Genomic DNA, 16,611 nt, shown 5'->3' on the forward strand with positions numbered 1-16,611 from the left:
TACCCATGTTTAGTATTAAATAATCTTATTGTATGTCCACAGTGGCTTGCCTCAGGCCACTATTAAGAAATACATAACACCTATTCATCTGTTTGTATGCTGCTTCCTGCTAGTGCCTGTAGCTCCATTTTACTCCTTATGGGAACTTGTTAATTTGCAGGTGTATATGCCAAACATGTTTTTATGAGGTAAATAATGTTTTGTAGCAGGAGGCTAACAATATTCAGTTAGCCTTACCATCTTTTGTTTTCAGAGAAGAGAATTGGACAATAACAGTTATCTCAATTTAAGCATGCAAGAAAAGCATGTACTGTGGGGTTTTTTCTGTAATATGTAATGTAGGCAATCACTGAACTCTTAGATTAAAATTCATTTTATCTGATGAATTTTGATGCTGCTTTTCCTAATATATAAACTGTATTCTGACATTAAAATGCTTACCGTGTGGGTGTCATGACTGCTGTTTTGAAATACTTCTTATTTCTGATAAGTTTCCATGCTTTCCATACTCAGGCAAAACCCAAAGTGGTATGGCAGATAATTTGCTCTTTTATCTTTCAACAAATATAGCATTGGCTGGCTCGAGACCAGGAGCCCATGAAACCCTATGCTCTTAGCATTTTCCTAGATTACAGAAATAAAAATGTTGTTGGCTGCAAATTAATAGGAAAAATTAAGCCTTATTGGAAAGACTGAATTTTAGTGCCTATAAACTTGATGTTGCAGTTTTAACTGGGCTGAGTTTTATCTGTGTCAGCTGGTTCATAAATCCTATTTAACAATCCTGTAACTACCCAACATATTTTCTTTTATATTACATGAAATACTAGACCAGATTTTTTTTTTTTTTTTTAATGTAGAAGAGCCTGAGAGAGAATCTGCTTCCTTGCACTGTTTTATGTCTGGCTAAATGCCAGTATCAGTGTGTTGTTTATTGTTTTCTTTTTTCATATCTGGTCCAAACTGATAAAACATCCTCTTCCTTTTGAATCTGACAAATGACTAAGAAAGAAATGAGTAACCTTTAGGAGGAACCTGAGGGAGCAAATTCTTCATTAATTTTTACATAAATGATATTTCTGCAAATCAAGTACCTCACTGATTAAATAGGAGAGGTCTGTATTCAAGACCTCAGCTATTCTTTAAAAGCTTTTCTTGAGGAAGGATTTTTTTTTCGACCTTGTGTTTACAGCAAGCAAACAAAATGTAAGCAAAGCTCATATTCTTTTGAGATTCCTTTTCACAAATTTTATAGTTGTGGTGAACCATTTTTGTGACTGCAAGGCAGAGAGAGGCATTTGCAATTAATTGGATGATTTTTAAAGCGACATCTTTAGGTTTTGAGTTAGCTGTGCTAGACAAGTGTGTGTGTGTGTGTGTGTGTGTGTGTGTGTGTGTGTGTGTTTGCATGCCCATGAAATACCTTTAGTTACATTGGCTCTAAAAGTAATCCTTTTCCTCTGATTTTGCTGGTAAAATGAGAGAAGCCAGAATTAGCTTTCTTCCAGTCTTTACCTATCACCTTCCCAAGAGAATTAACAGGAGGATGGATGTAGCTCCTCAGCACCAGGGAGAAGTGGATGAGAATGCTGATCATGTGCAGCACCGTGTAAAAATCCATTACCCATTTGTGATGACAGCTTTCCCTTGCTATCAGGCTGTGGAATTGGGGCTGTGGTCTATCCACTTGCTAGTTCAGATAGTAGATGTCCTGGTATGTGAGTTTTTTGACAGTATTGATCATGCGTATGTTTACTCTTTCCTTCGAAAAGCTCCCCAGATTGCCACAAGTGGTCACACTGCCATCTGATCAGTATTTCAGACACAATCTGACTGGAAGGTCCTTGGTTGGAAGGAACTCTCTCAAGCCAGGTCACCTACTAATCTGTCACAACAGCTCTGGCTCTGTTGCTGGTCTTAGTGTGAGAAGGCTCAGAAACGTGTCATGAGAGAGGGGAAGGGTCCTTCTAATGTCAGCCCTGCTTTTAATTAGTTTAAGCCAATTGTGAAGCCAAATCTTTTAAGCTAACTGAAGAGACTGATTGTATGCGCAAATCAAATGGTCCTTCTCTGCTGGTCATTTTTTAGGCACAGTTTAATTTGCAGTATTTATTTTTGTTTCTCCTAGAGGTCAGTCATCCTGCACCACTCTCAAACCAACCTGTCACCGCAGCATGTTGTGTATAATTCCTTCTTGAGAAGGAATGGGAAAGGCAAACTTGACCAAAAGGAGTGACTAGGCCATGTTACTCTAGTAGTCTCCAGACCTTGGTTTAGCATAAGAAAGAGTATATTGCATAAGAGCTCAAACTCAGTGGTTGGCAGGTGGGCATCTTGCTTGCCTGGATAAGTAGAGAGAGACCTGTTACACTGAAAGTGAGAGAAAGGTGAGCAAAGAGTGTTTTGTTTTCTGACTGATGTGTTACCTTGTACTTCATTTATAGACCAGAGTTTGAAATGCTCTTTGTATTCTGTTATCTCTGTGCTTAAGGACGAAAATTTGTAATGGACCATTATTGCCTTAGTGAAGAGTTGGAGAGGGTAGGTGAAGTTACTGTAATTTGTTTGAAATCAGAGCTGGTTGTGACAATCTATTGGGGGGGGCTGCTCAACCTGAAATTTTGTGAAGGGGTAATTTTGTAGTGTCAATATGTAGGAAATGTTTCAAATACTTGGGTGAAGTAGGCGCTTGGGTGGAGCACACTGTTTCATTAGCTTGGGATTCACTGCAGAAGTCTGAACACTCAAATGCAAACTTGCAACCACAATATTTTGTATAATTAGTACATTAGAGAAAATGTAATCTTTTCTTAGGTTGTGTTTGCCTGCTTCTCTTGTGCTTTTCTGAGCTAAATTGCCCAACCATTTCAGCTACAGATGGGTGCATGAGCATAAACCTAAGCCTTTTCTGACGGACACTGATCTTAGTTCTTGGCTTTGTGCTAACTCCTGTTCATGAATGACAGGAGAAGATGAAGCAGTGGCTGGGGTTCAGGTGATTAGCTCTCAAAATGTGTCAGAGTACAATATGGAGTGAACTGAACAGCCCTTCTCCATCTTGTCTGAGGAGAAAGACGTCAAACACAACATAATAATTTTCCATCATGACTCCTAGAAGTATTGGTCTGTGCTGAGTATGTTGTTATGTAGCTGATGAACTTTTAGTAAATCATTCCCATGTGATTGTAAATGGTGGCTATTTTTCTTGACAAAGCTACATTTTGTTAATCATTTTTGGTAGATTTATTTTCCAGACTTTGCTTTTTTTGCCTCTGCAGCTGTTATGCTTTGTTATGTTCTCACATTCTTCTTACCAGTAAAACTACTGTGTGGTACATATTAGGGAATCTCAAATAACTTTTGAGTAGCCTGTGAACTAAGTCTGAAAACTTTCTCTGACCAAAGCTTTCCTAATTCCTTGAAAAAAAAAATTATTTGATTCACTTTTGGATGAAGAAAACAACTGTAGAGTTTCTCAGGAATATTGTTAATATACTAGTGATGGATATCAGTTATTGATAGAGATATTTGTTCTGTATAGTACAACTAGAATTTGGAAGGTTATTGTCATGAGTTATGCAAAACAATATATAAAGCTTGTCTTGTCAGTTTACCTATAGTGATAACAGAAGCTGGTCTTCTGCTACAATTATCTTTAATAGATCTTTAATATAGCATGCTTGTAAATTAGTACCACTGATCTTGAGAAAGTGTAATTTGTAAAGTCTCTTGTAAAAAATTATAATTTTATGTCTGGTACTGTGGTGCTCAATTTTAGTTGCAGGAAGTTCAAGCTAAATTGTAACCCCATCATTGCATTAATTTGCACACTCCAAGGCAGAGCTGCCTCATTCAGAGCTCTGTCTAAACCTGCTTTGCCATCTGACCACTTAACAGAGTGCCTGGCAGGGTGAAGGTTTTTCTGTCTGACTGTGCACAGGCAGCTGTAATGCCTCATCTGCGGAAAGGGATTTTAATGTGGAATCAATGCACAGTTACTGAGGAAAGCTACTTGTGCAATTAAGAGGGAAGTAGATGGCCTATGGGAATTTTGAAAAAAATATAAAGAAGGAGGAATGTCAATTAGCCTGCCCCTGCTGCTGGTTACTGCTGAATTAAAACCGAGCTCTATATTTGAGCTAAGGTTCATTCCTGTTAAACCCAGATCAGAGCTTTCTAGGCTGTATCAAGCAAAGACAACCATCAACATAAGAGACTAGTAATTTCTTTATAATTTTTTTGCAGTGAGAACACATATGTGATTAAGCTAATAAGCTCTGAGTTACTGTGTTTTGTGCAATAGTTCTGAGGCAATCAGCATGCTTGTCTCTCTAATTGTCACTTGCACTTCCCCATATGGTACAATATGTCAAAGTCTGCATTTTGAATACTGTATGTTTTTGATGTAGATGCAATATCATTCCTCCGGTCTTTTTTAAAGAGTAGCTTCTAAAATAAGTCAACAACTGTAATTGTTCCTCAGTATACCTGCATTTATTTTCATTTTTTTCTTTTTTCCCCTAGGCAAAGCCGAAGCTCATAGAACCAATAGACTATGAAAATGTCATAGTTCAGAGGAAAACACAGATTTTGAATGATCCTCTACGTGAGATGCTACTGTTCCCCTATGATGACTTTCAGGTAATTTATTCCACCCTGGTTTTTTGTTGTGGGTTTTTTTTGGTTTTTTTTGCTGCAGGTTTTTAGCAGTATTAGTCGTGAGGTGATAACTTCCTATTTCTTTGTTTCTTAACTCTCTTTAGCTTCAAAAATCCCCACGGAGTCTTTGCCAGGAGTCCCATTACCCTGCTCCATTTATTCTTTTAGGTACAGAAGAAATAGCACAATTTCCTCATCTGTCCAGATTGTAATATCTGCAAGTCAGCAATTTTACTGCCTTTTGAAGTAGATGATCAGTCACTTGTAGATATTCCCCTCCCTTTCCGATGTGGGAAATTATGTGATGTTGGTTTAAAAAAAGCATCTACTTTCTTAATTCTTAAACTGATTTTTTTTCCCCCCCATTCTTAGTAGTGAAGGACATGAACCTGTTCAAATGCAGTCTGCTACTCTTAGCTGCATGGTCCCAGCCAGAACTGTGTTCTAGCAAAATACCCGTTACATAACAGTTTTGACTCCATTAAGCCAGACTTAACCAGACTTTGTGATAATACTGTTATAGTTTTAAAAATGACCATGTTTGTCTAAATAAGTAGTTTACTTAAGTACACTTTAAAAAAATATTTTTCTTGTATATCTAGTTAGGAAAACTACCAAGTATCTTAGAGACTGGAGTTGGAGTAAATAGTGAGGAAGGTCTCTTGTCCGCATGCCCATACCTGCAATCAAAATGTCTGTATTTGAAAAGTGTGCAGACATCTGAACAGTCTGTAAATTAATTTTAGTCAGCCAACTAGCTGAAGCTGAGTTTGTTTACCATGGGGAAAGTTGATGATGAGTTGGTGTATTTCTACAGAAGGATATCTAAAGTCCTATAAATTACTCATTGAATTTTAATGAATTCTCTCTGGCCTATTAAACCATTTACCTGAATGCAGCTGGACTCTGTTTTTAAGTACAGTCTGAAGGCTTCTTTTTCACTGATTCTTAGATGAATAACTCTACTTGTAGTCTTCCCACTCCGAGCTAAAAAATTAGGGTTTTGGGAAGGTACAGTTATTTAGAGAGTAATTTGGGCTTCATGTGTTCTCAGCCACATGTGAAAGTTTATAGGATGGAAGTAAGACTTGAAAAGGAAGTTGTACTGATACAAGTTTTCGAATACTGAACCACTCAGGGTGATACCCTACACCAGTTGTTGGCTTTGGGACTGAAAAGCACGAATAGGCTATGCCACCAAAATCCCCTTCTGTGGTGTGTCTCTTCAGTATCGCTGATCAAGAGGAAACCATGTTACTTCTGCTAAGTGTGCTCTTACCTGATTGACTAGTTCACTTATCAGGGTCATTCCGGTGAACAGCTCTGAATTATCAATGGAGAAGAAACAAACCTGTTAAGAATATCCTCAGGCATTTTGTCTGAGCAGTCTGGGGTATGTCTGAAGTGTTTAACTGCTATTTCTAGTGACCTTCTGCAATTCTTATCCTCAGGCCTGTATGAATGAAGCTAGTCCATAGTTCTCAGTCTCATCCTTCAAAAGGAGTGACTGAATTTTGTCATAAATTGTAATGCCTTTTGTCATCCTTTGTTTGGATTCTGTGATGAGATTTTCATCAAGGCAGTCATTAAAGTGTGTGTTACATCAGAAGATTTCCTTCAAGTAGTCACAATTTTGGAACATAGTCAGTTTTTCTGTTTCTTTATCCCTCAACAATATAATATCTGAACAACTTTTCTGGGTTTCCTCTATAGAGTTTTTGGTAGAGTCTCATTTTATACATGATTTAGAGGAAGACTCGTTTGTACTATCAAACTGTATTATCAAACCTTTATTTTCTTGGAAGACTTGCTGGCACAAACTTAATCCAAATATTTTTACTGTACACATGACTCTTCAGTACTACTTTGATCTATCTAGCTTGTTTTCAACAACACAAAGCATTTAAATCTGTCATTCAATGTATTAAGAAAATATTCCCAAGTCAGAGAACAGAAAACCCTTATTATTTTTATTTTAAAGTTAAACCTTTTAACCCTGTTCAGTTTTCCACAGCCATATTTACAGGTTTGAAATCATGAGTCATTATATAGTTGCCAGTATAATTTGAATCATGGCGTATTTTCTATGTTTGTCATTCAGCTTCGCATATATTTTTTTAATTCTTCTTTCTTAACTTGTGGCTGTCACTCAGTGTGTGGGCAGCTCTTGGGTAAGCTGTGGCTCAAATGTCTGATGCTGGCCTCATCTCCCTCAAGATGAATTTAAAATAGTGAGCTAGAGCATTTAGAACTACCTGTAAACACACTTAGAACTGTTTATAGGTGGAAACGCCCACCATTGTCTAGAAACCTGTTCAAGCTATTTCCTTTTAGAGCATTCAGTTTTTATCTTTACAAAGTTCTTCCTCACACTTAAGTTAAATTGATTACAGTCTAGAAAGGCCTTGCCTGGAAAGGAAGCCCAGCAGTGTTAATTTATAGTGACATTAAGAGTAAGGCTATTTTGTTCAGCACAGCCCTAGAACTAACACTTAAAATGACACACAGAATACTTAGCTTTCAATACTAGATATCGCTTCTATAATTCTTGGAAAATTACAGAAGCAGCATATTTTCAAAGAAGCACCACTAATGATACCACCTTTTAATTTCTGTTAAAGTTTAAATTATTTAGAGAGAAATTGGAAAGAAATATTTGTGCTTGATTTGGATTTTTTTTTTCAGGTAGTGCAGTTAGATAACTGAAATTTAATTTAATAGATGTGAGAAGCTAGATATTAAAGGAGAACTGATACGAATTTTTAGTCCCTATCAGAAATGAAAACTTGCACAGCATCTGGCATTTTTGGATGGCATATAGCTTTCTTCTCTTCCTCCCGATGAAAATTATTTGTCTAGTGAGGGAAAGGGGACAAAAAACAACAGTAATTCACCTTTTTCTGTTCAGATATGACTGTTCTCTAAGCATGCTGTCAGAAGTAGCTCTAAGCTCAAACAACTTCCAAAGAAACACTTGAGCAAGGATGGAGCAGAAAATGCTCCAGTCTTGGAAAGCTTTGAAGTTTGAAGGATTGTTCTTCAGCCAGCTATCTGCTTACAGGAACCTTTCCAGATTTCCACTTAACTGCATTTGCCATTGTCCCAAACGTGGTTAGCGGAGGTTATGAAACATGGTTTCTCTCTTTTTATATATATTTGGGAGCAGTTCATTTACTTTTCAGAAGAACATGATTTCTGTTCTGCTTTGTGCAGAGCTTCAAATAAAAAAGGAATAGATTTGTAATTTTTTCTTTCAAGTTTTTTTTTCTTCATGATATTACATCTAAATAATAGCAAGATTTGCTTTTCCGTAGTTACCAGAAGAGCTCTTACTCAGCAATTTGGTCTCCATATATTGGGTCTTTTTCAATTTACCATTTGAAGATTTTTCAGCTGCTTTTCACAAGCTCAAGCTCTGAGTTTTCCACACTGAATTCAGTTATCAGTTTACTCCCTACTTTGTTCTCAACAAATTTGTAGGGGCAGTCGTGTTTGGAGACATTGTTTTGCTGTTGGCATCACTGAATTTCTGAGTAAGTGGGGTATCTAAACTTTCAGTACCTTCAAGCTTTGTAGCCTGTTCATTTCTAGCTGCACTTTTGTCCTCGTTTTCATTAGGGTGCCTATATAATGTGTTTGTTAATTATGGTGATAGAACAACCACTTTTCTGCTGCCCATTGGAACATCTCTATTAATGTTCTTGCTACTCACAGTCACAATGCTGCCAGTTCTTTGAGGCTATACCTCTTCTAGCCTCTTAGTGGGAAGAGTAATCTCCTTCATAACACTGAATGACCATATCCATTGGATACTCTTGTATCCAAGTTTGTGCCCCTTCATGGCTTGTTGTAAATTTCTCACCCAAATTTCAGTAATTTTCTCAATAATTTAATGGCTTAGTAACTAAATGGTACTAGTTTAAAACAGACCACCTTCATTGTGGTGGTGGTCACATTAAAGTCATTTGCTCAGTGACTGCAAAATTGGTGATGTTTATGTTAACTGCACAGTGGGTAAATTATTTAAAGAAACCTTAACCCAAAGCAGTACTAAGTGTGTACTTGGCAGTAAGTCACCCTTTATCTAAATGCCTTTTATTTTCTTTTAAAATACCTAACTTTTGAGTACTACCTCAATTTTTAAAGGAAATCATAGAACCATAGAAATGTTTTGGTTGGAAGCAACCTTAAAGATCTTGTTCCAACCCCCTGCCATGGGCAGGAACACTTTTCACTAGACCAGGTTGCTCAGAGCCCCATTCAACCTGGTCTTGAACATCTCCAGGGAAGAAGCATCCACAGCTTGTTAAATTTAAACCTGCCTTCTTTCAGTTTGAATCCATTCCCCCTTACCCATCAAATAATCCAAATACAGGCCAAATTTGCTTGTAGCAAATAAAATGTTGGTGCATTTCTACCCATATTAAATTTATCTTTGCAAAGTTACTGCAGTGTTATTTTGAAGGCATTTTGGTGCTTAGCTTAGACGTTGTTTCACCTTTGTTATTTTTGGGTCTGAGCCATATGGATTTAACATACTTTCACTTAAAGCTCTTAGCTTTTATTTAATGCGAGTTAAGTACTTCTGAAAATAGATGTTATGCCAACTTTGCAGAAGTAAAACTAAATCCAGGTCATTCTATGAGAAGGCACATCTTCAACAGAGGAAAAGCAAAAAAATATCCAAGTAGTGTCCTCATTTTAGGAAGCACAAAATTTAGCCAGCTGTTCTAAATCAATTTATATTGGAAATTACTTTATAATACAGGTTCTGACACTTCCCATACAAAGGATATGACACTTCCCATACAAAGGTTGTCACCTCTGACACATGGTTGTTTTAAGGGCAGGATCTCACATACAGCTTTCCATCTTTTCCACTGAATCTTTTAGGACAATTTCTCTCTGCATCTTGAGCATGAGCCTCTGTAGTAACAGCCTCACTGGCAAATGCAGCTTTGGGACAGAAAGAATGAATATCCATTGCAGTCTGCACTCCTTGTGGACAGGTTCACTATCCATATTCTATCAGGTATTGAGTAGCAAGTACTCCTTGGTTGACATGGTGAAATGTTCTTGCTGCTGTGGCCTGTTCTGAAACCTCAACACGTCCTAAATCCCTGGGACTCAATCAGAAAGTTGTGTCAGTAAAAGAGCCTGTTAAGTGTGTGCCTCAGTAAGTGTGTGTGAGTCCTGGCTCGTGTTAAAAGTGGCCTTCCTTAGTTTTGACAGCAGAGTCATGGAGAGGGTTTTTAAATTTTCTTTGAGAGCATGAGACAAACACTTTGTAATTCCTGATGCTGCCATAAATCAAATGATCACTCAAACCCAGAGAGTTGAAAAGTTTCACTTCCATGGACTAGTTCAGCCAATGTAGTTGTGAATAAAGTTTGTCGAGAAGACAATCCTTCCTTCCTAAATTTTCTTTTGGAATATAATTTCTATTTATGTGCATGCTTGCTTTTAAAATGTTGTGGTGTTGCTTAAGTAATTATTTTTAGGAATTTTCTCTAAGTCACTATACCTCACGCATTGCATTTCCTGGCTCTTTGATGCACTACTGCAGCTGATGGATGAGCTGAGAAGGATGTAGGTGCACTAAGACAATTAGGAATATGAGCAAAATTGACAAGTCAGATTCTTCTGTTTTGTCACTGATATTGATACAGTGCTAAGATAAAAATCTTTTTATGTGTGAACAACTATAAAAAAGCCCTTACTGTTGTATTGATAGTTGTGTAGCAGGATAACAGCAGTAGATGTTTTAAAAGTATGTTTACCTAATTGTATTTCACCAAATTATGCTACAGTGTTAAAATTTGATTGATGAGGTCATGAATTTCCCATGAAAAGTGCCTGGTAAGATGCCACCTTAGTTTCTGGTTTTTCTTAAAATAATGTTTTTTTAGGAAAGTACAGTATAACTGTATGCTTGTAGAAAATATATAAATACTGCATGTATTTTTATATTTTATAAAGTATAAATATATATTATATAAAGTATAAATAATTTCTCATCAAATATCGGACTAATGCATTGGAAGAGTATCTAGACATTCTGGCCTTTAGCTCTTAAGGTAGTTTAATTCTCTTAATAGAAGTTTTTATTTCCATAGCTTGTGAAAACAAATACTTAATATGGTTTGAAGCTATTTCTAGAATTAAGATAACTTCATTTTTAAAAGCAATTAGCATATACATGTATATCTTCTTGCAGTTTTGTTTTTTTGGTTTTTAACTGTAGTCTGCAAGATTTATTGATCCCATGAAATATTTTGGGGTTTGTGGTATTTGCTTTTAATACCTCCTTACCTCTCCTACCCAGGCAGTTGGCATTGTCGCTTTTTAGTGCTCTGATCTAGATGAATGACTTGACCATGACTATGGGATGGTTTTTTTCCCCTTACAATCTTCACTGTAGTTGAATATTCGTACTTCAAATACCCTCCCCAGTTAATGGAGTGAGGCTTTGGTATTGACCAAGATAATCACCTTGTGGATCAGACTCTCAGCAGAGATAAGATAATGTACTTATCTTTCTTTTTCAACATGACATGTGGAGCTTTTTCTTGTCACATTTTTATCTGATCCTTCCTGGATGTGTGGAGTATAGTTAACAGGTGAGGGACCACAACCCCCTTCCAGGCCCTGGCTGTGTAAACCATCTTGTTCACCTTTGATGGCTTAAGCTATGAGATTCCTTTCCACATAGTGCAAAACAAGTGCTGTGTGGTTATTTTCATTTGTGGTCCAGAAGATTTTGATAAGTTTTCATTTTTTTCATTTACAAATGTAAACTATGCTAAGGCTTACTTCAGCACAGGTCCGAGAAGCAGAATTTCATGGTCACAGAGAGATTTCCTGCTCTCTGGCAGCCCTTCTATGCCTCTCTGAATTCTGGCATAGGATAGGAATAAGTTCTGACTTGGTAGGTTGAAGTGTATGTATACGTCAGAGATCCACACCTTCTCTCTAAACGCGCAGTTAAACAATGCTAGTCTCATCTCATCTCGAGATCTGCAGTTGAACTACTCTTTTATTTTGGTGTGGTTTTCTTACCTTCCTTGAATAATAGTTTTTATACGTAGTAATAACTACCTTAATGTCTGTCTTCAAAATGTTGGAGTTATGTTGTCATCGTGGAATTTTTTTTTACTAGTATTTTCTTCCCCATGTTGACAATATAGTGGAATAAACTGTCCTATGGCATCTATTTCTCACTGGTTCCAGTCTTGCCCTTATTGTGAAAGAAGGAACACATTTGCTTGAATGAAAGGAAATTCTCCCTAACTGGCTATTCTGAAACAGCATGTTCATAGGATGTTTTCTGCTGAGCTTTTTTTCATTATAGTGGTATAACTCTGTGTGACCATAATGTGTCATCTTCCCTTTAATTGCAAGTTTCATTAATTGCTTTTGTTGTTTATCAGACAGCATTATTGCAGCGGCAGAGTCGATACATTCGTTCAACAGTTCCTGAAAATGCAGAGAAGGAAGCTCAGAGCCTGTTTGTAACTGAGGTAATACTGAAATTGCATGTGACTGTGTAACAACAATATTACACCTGACTTGTTTTTCTTCTCCTTCACTTACCATTTAAAACAAACAGAAAAATAGGCCCTGGAAAAAGAATTAAATATTTATTGCCATTTACTTGTCAATTATTTCAAGGCAAAATTTCCAGGAAAACCTAGTATTTTTTCCATTTGTGGCTGTAAAAGAAGTGTAACAGGATAGCTTTTAATTATTTTGTTTGCATGATTGGCTTTTGCAGATGGTTCTCCCCCACCTTCATTATGCTTTTGGCTTTTCTAGATGAATGTGGGCGATTTCAATACAATATTGGATCCACTGGTAAATCTGGAATTAATCATTGTGACTTGTTTTTTCTGATAAAGTGTCTCACACCAGCCATTCTTACTTTGTTCATAATAATCTTGTACAGATTGCTGGAACAGAAGTATCCAGAACTGTAACACTGGTGGAGGCCAAAATTCATTATGACTGTTCAACTTGTACACTGTATGTAGAAGAGGCATCCTCAACCCTGAAGTTTCTCAGAACTGTTTGCTTATTTTGGCCTTCTTTTGGTTTTGTGAGGTCGCTCTTCATTTATTGTCTTGTTGAAGCTTTTAAGGAATTAAAGGTTTAATTGTTTTTCTTTTTTTTTTTTTTTATTATCTCCTGGTTTTCTACTGATCTGCTTTAAGTGGATATTTTAACATCTGAAACAAGTAAATGTCTGTTGTAACGCCAATAAAACTGAAGGAGTTCCAGATAGCTGAATCTACATCGAAGTGATTTATTCACACTGATACGTACCCTTAATACCTAACCTAAACATTTCTGAGATAAATTTGAAGAGAATAGACTAGAGGAGGGAGGAGTGTTAGAGGTAATTCATGAAGTCTAATGAGTTTCTGCAGAAACAATTGCTTGGCAAGTATTAAACTCGTGTTTTGAAATATGAAGAAAATATTTGCAATTTATTGGATGCTGTGTTTGCGTATGTGTAGGTTTATTGTGTAACATAAAATTTTGCATGGAATGGTTTCTGTCAACAGATTTTGTCAGTTTTATGTTACTTTGTTCAAAGCCAAGATAAATCAGTACTTTTATGTTGTAACAATATGGGTGGAGTAAAATGGTATTTCCTGTGATCTAGATCAGAACCTAGTGACATAATTGCTTTTCAACCTCTGCAAGCATGTAGTTTAAATTTAAGTATTAATTTAATTGCACTGGAAGTATAAATTCAAGGAAGAGATGTTTTTTGTTTTCTGTATCAGTATGTGCAAAATTGAATATTCTATTTTAATAAGGTGTCTATTTGTGTGCTGAGTTGTCTAACGGCTCAGTCATGTTTTCAGCTTCAGCTGAGTTTTCTAAAGGCTTGGCCGTGTTTTCAGCTACAGCAAAATACTGCTCTAACATTTTGGATGACTGAAAATGCTGAGGGCATTCACCATTTTCTGGTTTTATTAAATACATGTCTAGCAGATGATAACATTCCACTAAAACATATAACTTGTTCCAAAAAGCTATATTGCATTAGATCATTGCAAAAGAAAGGAAGTGTACAGAATTTTCAGAGATTGACATGTAACCATAGTAGTTCATAAACAGACATATCTTAAGAGGTTTTCTTGTGCTGGGTCCAATGAATGCCTTTAATCCTCTCCCAGTTAATATTGATACTTGGTTTTCATTACAACAGTGCATCAAAACCTACAATTCAGACTGGCATATTGTTAACTACAGATATGAAGATTACTCAGGAGAGTTTCGGCAGCTTCCAAAGTAAGTATGTTATTTAGTGCTATGGTAAATTGAAATCGTGAAGGAACTTTGCATTTAATGCAGACTTACTTATTACAGAAGTATATTATTACAAGTAATATGTAAACTGAAATATGCTTTATCAATGTTTAATGGTCAGTAGAGATGATAAAGATTTGTTGGATGGAGTTGATGAATGTATAAAATCATGTTAAACCATTTTCTGGAAAGGTACTGTAATAACATTGCCTTATTATCAGGCAAGTCAAAACAAGACATTGTATCATTGACAATGTGAACTTAAAAATGATAACTAAAACAGGCTAGTGTTTAGATGAACCTAAAATGGTAATATCCTGTTTTCGTAGCTTCAAAGGCAGCTTTTGGAACTTGCTTTGGGAGCTTGGGGAACAGAACCTAACTGAGATGGTTGGAGCAGGTTTTCACAGGATGATTCAAAGTAAAAGCTTAGTCTACATCTGTTGCAAACTTTCTAAACCATCTGCTAGAGAAATGTTTTCCAACTTTTTCAAAATTTTCTAGGAAGAGTATAGAGATTAAAACCTTAACTTAGAATGTCTGAGAGAAGCTAAATACTCTGAATACCGCAACTGGAAGATCTATGTCTTCCCTAACTGCTCTCCTGCATCTATCAGTTAAGAAATAGTTACCTTTCCCTGTGAAAAGTTCTGATCCACTCACAGGTTTTGTACAAGTCAGTACCTGGTTTTTTACTTGCCCTGAGCAGAAATCACAATAGGAATTTAAATAAATGCATTGATCTGCAAGGAGCCAGTGGTTGCAGGTATGAATTCTTACTCATAAGATACTCGGAGTGCAGTGAATGAGAAGGCATTTGTTCTCTTCAGTTACACATTAGGACAGTGACAAGCAGAACAAAAGGAACACGGTGGGCAGATGTACACATGAGGAAAATTGCATTCTGAGGAATAGAGTTAATGAAAAATGCATGCTTTTACTTAGTTATTCTTGTGCTTTTTCCTCTTCAGTAGGAAAAGAACACCTTAATTTTTGCATCAATAAAATAGGTAACTAATCACAAAATTCCTAGTACTTCAGAAGCTTTTTCTTTTGTAGTAAGGGGACAAAGCCAGACAAGCTTCCTGTTCATTTATATGAAGTGGATGAAGAAGCAGATAAAGATGAGGTGAGATAATAGTAATTCCTTACTTTCTTTTATCTTCATTAAAGAATGTTGGGTGTGTAGAGGTTGTGAGTTTCATTGGTTGTGAGTTTGGTTAAGTGTTGATGTCAGTACATGAGAACAGAGATTAGCTTGAACCACCTGATGGGGAAACAAATTAGATATTTTACCTATCTCCTTTCAAATAACCTTGTTCTCTGGAGATCTATCATGTGAGTTAGAAAAAGTTTTGACAGATAATAAGATTGAAGTTTTAATACTTGGTGACATATAATCCTTCAGCTGTCATAAAATCTGTTTTATACTGTGTCTATGTAGACAGGTTTCCAGAGAGAAATGTTTCATGCAGTTTAATAATGGAAATGAGTAAAATCATAGATGAATTTGTTCCAACATGACAGCACACACACTTCAGCATGCATGACAGTGTAGCATGCAGTGTGAGCTAAAATTAGTTCATCACAAATTTGAGTATAGGATCAGACTTGGAGAGCTATCATGGAAACAAAAGCTTAAAAAATTGACTAAAACTCCAAGGTATTTTCTCTTGTGACATTGACTTAGGGAAAGGAGAGATGTACAGCCTCAAGGAATTTTCAAGTGTATTTCAAATGCCAAAGACCTTTTTTCAGCAACTGCCTCTGTTACTTTTGTGATTTATTTATTTTTTTACCACACCCTGTTTCAAAACACATTTTAAATGCCACTGTTTTCTTTTCTTATGAGTACTTGAAATCTTACATCTCAAACAAGAATTAAAATAAAGTAATTTTTCTTTTTATAGTTGTTGCCTCTTGACAACTACTTTGCTTCTAAATTCCTGGTATTCAGAACTGCTGCATATGAAATGAAAGGATTAAATGTGAGGAAGTAGTTTGGGGAATTCATCTAAGTAGATAGATTCCCAGTCAGAGATCCCAGGATGCCATTTATCCAGCACTGCTATTAATCTGCACTGTGATACTTGGACAAATAACTTTATGCATCCATATCCAAAACTTCCTATTTGTAGGATGTGAATAATTATGATTACTATTATACTGACATTTAGAAGACTTGGCATTATTTACTGTGATAGTATTTCTGACAACTGAAGGGTTTTAAAAAACAGAGTGTTAAACACTAAAAAATTAAATGGATATATAAGTCACTATAATTCTTACCAGGAAATATATTATGGCTAGAGTTAGTTAAACACTGAAAACCTATAATTTGGCTATTAGCAGGTGGTATGCATTTTACTAGGAAGTGTAAGTGGAGAGGACTGCCTGTCTCCTTCTGCCCAGTGTCCTGGAAGAACAGGCAGGAATAGAGTATCTCTTTTCTGCTGCTCTTTGAGGAACTTGGAAAATAAACACAAGAAAAAGACATGGTAGAAGGAAGTTAGTGGGACAATAGGGTGGGGAGGGCCATAAATTCTTTCACCAAGGGAAGACTTAATGCAAGAGGTGTTTCTTTCAAACATTAATATCTTTCTATGCCAAAAAGCACAGATGCTAACTTAGATT

General features: G+C 36.3%; 1 protein-coding gene across 8 annotated transcripts in view; it reads left to right on the forward strand.

The window, feature by feature from the left end:
• Positions 1 to 16,611, forward strand: part of DOCK9 (dedicator of cytokinesis 9) — a 116,896-nt gene that overhangs the window by 35,065 nt on the left and 65,220 nt on the right. For all 8 annotated transcript variants that reach the window (XM_069008038.1, XM_069008000.1, XM_069008002.1 and 5 more), the window contains exons 2-5: positions 4,525 to 4,641; positions 12,090 to 12,179; positions 13,877 to 13,959; positions 15,037 to 15,106. In XM_069008038.1, coding sequence (XP_068864139.1) covers positions 4,525 to 4,641; positions 12,090 to 12,179; positions 13,877 to 13,959; positions 15,037 to 15,106 — 360 coding nt within the window. The remainder of the gene's footprint in view (positions 1 to 4,524; positions 4,642 to 12,089; positions 12,180 to 13,876; positions 13,960 to 15,036; positions 15,107 to 16,611) is intronic.

This window comes from Aphelocoma coerulescens, chromosome 1, assembly GCF_041296385.1.
Source record: "Aphelocoma coerulescens isolate FSJ_1873_10779 chromosome 1, UR_Acoe_1.0, whole genome shotgun sequence".
Classification (NCBI taxonomy): Eukaryota; Metazoa; Chordata; class Aves; order Passeriformes; family Corvidae; genus Aphelocoma; species Aphelocoma coerulescens.